The following is a 4,722-nucleotide window of genomic DNA, read 5'->3' as shown; positions in this document are numbered from 1 at the left end:
TATGGTTATTTTAAAATTAAATATAATTAAATAATTATATAAAATCATTTATACTATTAAAACTAAAATTTTACCAAGTTACTTGTTCTCTACTTAAAGTATTTTTTATTTGGAAAATGTCATTTCTTTATAATTATCCTAATATTTGAATATTTAACCTTTTTTTTTTGTCATCAGATGTATTCCTCTACCTTGTATGGGAAGAAAGAAATAGCAGAGTTTTTAACCTTTAATACTACTAAACATTAAACAAGTAAAGTGAGTGAGTGAATTTTGAGTGAGGCATAAACACAAACAGTAGGAAGACAGAAAATGAGTGAAGGTGATCAAACTCCGAAGCTCTTCACCAACAAGCCCCGAAAAGGTTTCATTCTAACACTTATCAATCAATCACCCTTCTCTTTCTCTTTTCTCTTCAATCACTCTCAAACTTGCGTGTTTGGTCACAGAGCAAATCAAGCGCCACCAGAAACAGGCGCCGATGGGCACCCAGACGGCTGCTGCTGCTACTGCTCCTCCTCCGCTGCCACCGCCGAAGGAGTCTTTTTTCCGGCGCCACAAGTTTCTTTTGCCTGTGCTTTTGGCTGTGAATCTCGCCATTGGAGGTGATTCTTCTTCGCCCAATTGGTCAACACTAACAACCTTTACTTTTTTTGTCTTTTAAATGTTTGGTTTGCATTTTTACTCGTTGGCTGTGATGTCGGAAATTGATGAAATGGGGTTTTGGATCTGAGATTTCACCTAAATCTTCATGGGAGATAATTCCTTTTTAAAAAAAGAAAAAAAAGAAAGAAAAAAATTCTGCATGTATGCTTGCTACTTTTCGCCGTGTTTTATTACTGGGTTGATGATGTTGGAGAGGAATAAAGTTTCTGATTCTTTTGTGCTGATTACAAAGGGAAAATGGGCTTAATGTCCTGTTGTTAATAATAGAAATAAAAGTAATAAAGCTAAAATATAATCATCTCGGGTTTGAAATTTCTAGGGCGGCGTAAGCTTAGAATGTCCAATTTCCTTTTTTCTTAAGGAATGGGAGAGACTGAATTGATAGTACTAGTTTGGTGTTATTAGGCTATCTGAATTTTTCTCCTTTTGTAAATATGTAGAAGGTAATTATACTTCGTATGGGAAATTGTTGTGGTGATAAACGGTCGAGGCTTGCCGGACGACACTGCTTTTGGTGTGTTGATTCGGCACTGAGTTATTAATGTTAGAAATCATTTCAGTGTAACTAAGTTGAGGGCAGTGTTTGAGTGAGATCATAAGGTCTATGGCAGCTGGTAGTATTTTTTGGCTGGGTTTGGTAAAGCTTTTCTAAAAGGTGCTTGTGCACAAGCACCTCATTTTGCGTTTGGTAAATTAAAAAGTCCAAGTGCTTGAGCTTGCGGCTTTTAAAAGTTAGGGATGCTTTTCCTAAGCGGGAGCTTTTCAAAGTTGGCTTATGCTTATCAAATTTTATTTATTTTCCCGCACATATTTCCAGCTATTATATTGCCATTGAAATCCTCGTATATTTCTAACTTTTCATCCTAACTTTCACATATTCTAACACAGTCTTCATATGTTTTTTATTTTTCAACCTAATCTTCACAAATTTCAATACAAATACATCTCTATCACATATTAGGTATGAACTTCTATCTATTTATATTATTTTTTGTGCGTTGTTTTTGTATTTTTTCAGTAGATCTATTATGTTTGTTTGTTTTTTATCTGTTGTTTGAAATGTGAAGAGGTTGACTTGGTTTATGAAAACCAATTATAAAGTTTTCCTTGCATGAACATTAGTCAAAATTATAATAACATGTATATACATATGTAAATATAGATATATAATCATATGAGTAGTTTATTTGAGATATGTGTCCCATTTGTTGTGATATGTAAATGTGAGCCAATATATATAGGTGGATAATGAATGTATCCAGTACTAACATTAGATTACATACAAATTTTATTATTGACTAATGATAACTCTATTTATATTAGTACAATCAAGTAAATATTTAGACTATTAGTCTCTAAAATTTAGGTTAGGTAATTTAGTATTTTTAATGATGATGTTTAGGATAAAATAAATTTTTATGATACTTATATAAAATTTTAAAGTTAAAAAATAAAAGAGTTTATTTATTATATTTATATTTATTATGAATTTTTTTAAGTTTTAAAAGCTGTTTTTACCAAACACAATTGTGGTGCTTGTGCTTATTAAAAGTCATTTTTAATTTGATTTTACCAAACGTAAGTGCTGTAGCTTTTAAAAAACTGTCTTTTAAAAGACAGCTTTCATAAGCTATTTTTAAAAAGTAAAAGTTTTACCAAACCAAGTCTTTGAGGGTGGATAGGCTCCAGCAGTAAGGATTCTGCATGACAAGCACGTCCAAGATGAGGTTTGACAGTTGGTGAGATCATAATCTCAAAAGCATTGAATCTTGGCAGTGGTTTGACTAACAAATGAAAAAGAGAGAACAAAATTTGGGGTTTGCAGGGGGAATCAGAACATAAGCCTTTGACTTTATACTCTTGTTTTGAAAGGCCAGCACAGAAGTGGCAAGATAGAGCTACAATATGCTTTGATTCTTACAAAAGCATGTTTTCTTCTTATGATTGTCCCTTTTGCCTTGCATATGGATGAGTGAATCAATGAAACTGAAGTTGTTGCGGTTCTGAGTCTTAATCGTACATGGATGCCATTCACTTTTTAAATTTGCTGAAATGATTAACATGAAAAATTGAGTTGAGATATTTTCAATTTATTGTATGATTATGATCTAATCTCAGTCAGAATTATGTGCAATCAGTTTCACTTCTCTGTTCTACATGATTGATTTGTTAAACTCTTGATCAAGATCAAATGATCAATCCTTAGTCATATTTGGACCTTTTGTCGGATAGTAAATGCTTTTTTCATTATATAATTTTATAATTAATCAATTCATCTACCCACTACTGATACACAGATTTGTAAAAGATATATGACCATTGACATTCTTAATTTTAGCTGAAATGAATAAGATGAAAATCTGAATTGCAATTCTTGATTTCTTTCCACCAAAATTATTTAGCTGTTTTCAAATGTAAACTTACTGTAGTTGCCCAAAAATTATGGAAGATGGTTGAATGATTGCTTTGTCTGTTTCTGACCTCAGCTCGGTATATGTGCGATCCGTTTCAACTCTCCATGATGTATTATATATGATTGAGGTGAAAAAAAATGTAAATATTAAAGCAAAAGGTGTTGATGGATCTCAAAACTAGTTTATTCTCCAATAACAATTCTGTTAAATTTGGTTTTTAAATCACTTAATCATGTAAATATTGTTGCAGTTATGTATTTTAGGACAAATAAGAAAGATACTGGTGTTGAAGAAGAAGAAGATGCAAGTTCCATCAAAACCAAAGATGCTACTTCTCATGTTACAGAAACGACTGTGACCTTACCACCCATCACAACTCCTGTGATCAAACAGGAACCGATCCCTGAGGACCAACAGCGCGAACTCTTCAAGTGGATACTAGAAGAGAAGAGGAAGATCAAACCAAAAGATGCAGATGAGAAAAAGCGAATTGACGAAGAGAAAGCGCTACTTAAACAGTTCATTAGGTCAAAATCTATCCCTCATATCTAAGGTTATGTGTCTTTACGAAGCTCTTGACCTCAAATGTAACAGAATCAATTCCTCCGATGCTGCTTCAATTTATTTCTTCTGTTTTACTTGTTTGTTGATATATTTTAGACTGTACATTTGTTGAAAATTGAATTAGCCAACTTACTTAGTGGAACAAGGATCTGTTGTAATTGTATTTGTTGAGAATTGATATTTCCTTACTGCTATTACTAAATTTGATATGCGATCACCGGTTCTTTTCTTTCTTATTAACATAAACTCGGGAGTGAAATGACTCTTGTATGATTCCTGTGTTCAGTTAATGTTTTGATTCAAGTGATTTGAATAAAGTCTTGAATTAGATTGAAGGATGACTAGCTAGGTGATTGAGCATTACCATTAATGTGCATGTAAAATTTTCTAAACCACAATGAACTTCGATTTATTTATTCTTGATTTGATAAACTCTGAATGTTAGTTTATATATATAAAAATGAATTCAAAAAGGAAAAATGTAAATTTTGATACTACAGTCAATTTCAATGCATTAATCTTTTAGTTGATTGACTTTGGATTGTTAGTTTGGATAAAAAAGAAAATGTAAGGTGATTTTCTTATAGCTATACTCTTCATTGAGTAAATAGATTAACCGACAAGTTTGTTGTACAAATAACAAAATTAGGTACATTCCATTTTGTATTAACTGTATGACCCTGTCTTATCATGTATATATAGATCAGTATAAGTGTATGTGAAGATTATATCAATACTCAATAGTATTCATTCTTCTCTCAAAATTATTGGTTTCACTCTTTCAAGTCTCAACCATAGATGCTACATATCATGTTACACAATAGACTTTGTTATGACTGTTTAGAGACTATTGAAATGAAATTTAAAAAAGAATTTATTCTAATATGGCAATATAATAGAAGTATTCTAAATTTCTAACGCTTCTACTCTAATCCTTTATCCTCTGTATTCTTCTTTATGTGAAAAATTTTATGTTAAATAAAAGTTTTACTATTTCTTAAATAATATTAGTTTACTCTTTTTTTATTATTAAAAATAATTATATAATATAATACTTACAAATTAAATTAAATTCAAT

At 31.1% G+C, this 4,722-nt stretch overlaps 1 protein-coding gene across 1 annotated transcript; it reads left to right on the top strand.

Annotated features, from left to right (window-relative positions):
• Window positions 207-3,884, top strand: LOC107619486. Its single transcript, XM_016321784.2, has 3 exons — window positions 207-364; window positions 450-605; window positions 3,331-3,884. Exons 1-3 carry the CDS (start codon window positions 313-315, stop codon window positions 3,630-3,632), a joined length of 510 nt encoding a protein of 169 aa, XP_016177270.1. The 5' UTR covers window positions 207-312; the 3' UTR covers window positions 3,633-3,884.

This window comes from Arachis ipaensis, chromosome B09, assembly GCF_000816755.2.
Source record: "Arachis ipaensis cultivar K30076 chromosome B09, Araip1.1, whole genome shotgun sequence".
NCBI classification, from domain to species: Eukaryota; Viridiplantae; Streptophyta; class Magnoliopsida; order Fabales; family Fabaceae; genus Arachis; species Arachis ipaensis.
The sequence above is the reverse complement of the archived record's forward strand: the minus strand, read 5'-3'. Positions and strand labels throughout refer to the sequence as shown.

Excerpts from the sequence above, each read along its gene's own strand:
- LOC107619486 (XM_016321784.2), top strand. The coding sequence starts at position 313 with ATGAGTGAAGGTGATCAAACTCCGAAGCTCTTCACCAACAAGCCCCGA. Across the intron at positions 365-449 it reads CACCAACAAGCCCCGAAAAG|AGCAAATCAAGCGCCACCAG; the intron begins GTTTCATTCTAA and ends GTTTGGTCACAG. Across the intron at positions 606-3,330 it reads TGTGAATCTCGCCATTGGAG|TTATGTATTTTAGGACAAAT; the intron begins GTGATTCTTCTT and ends ATATTGTTGCAG.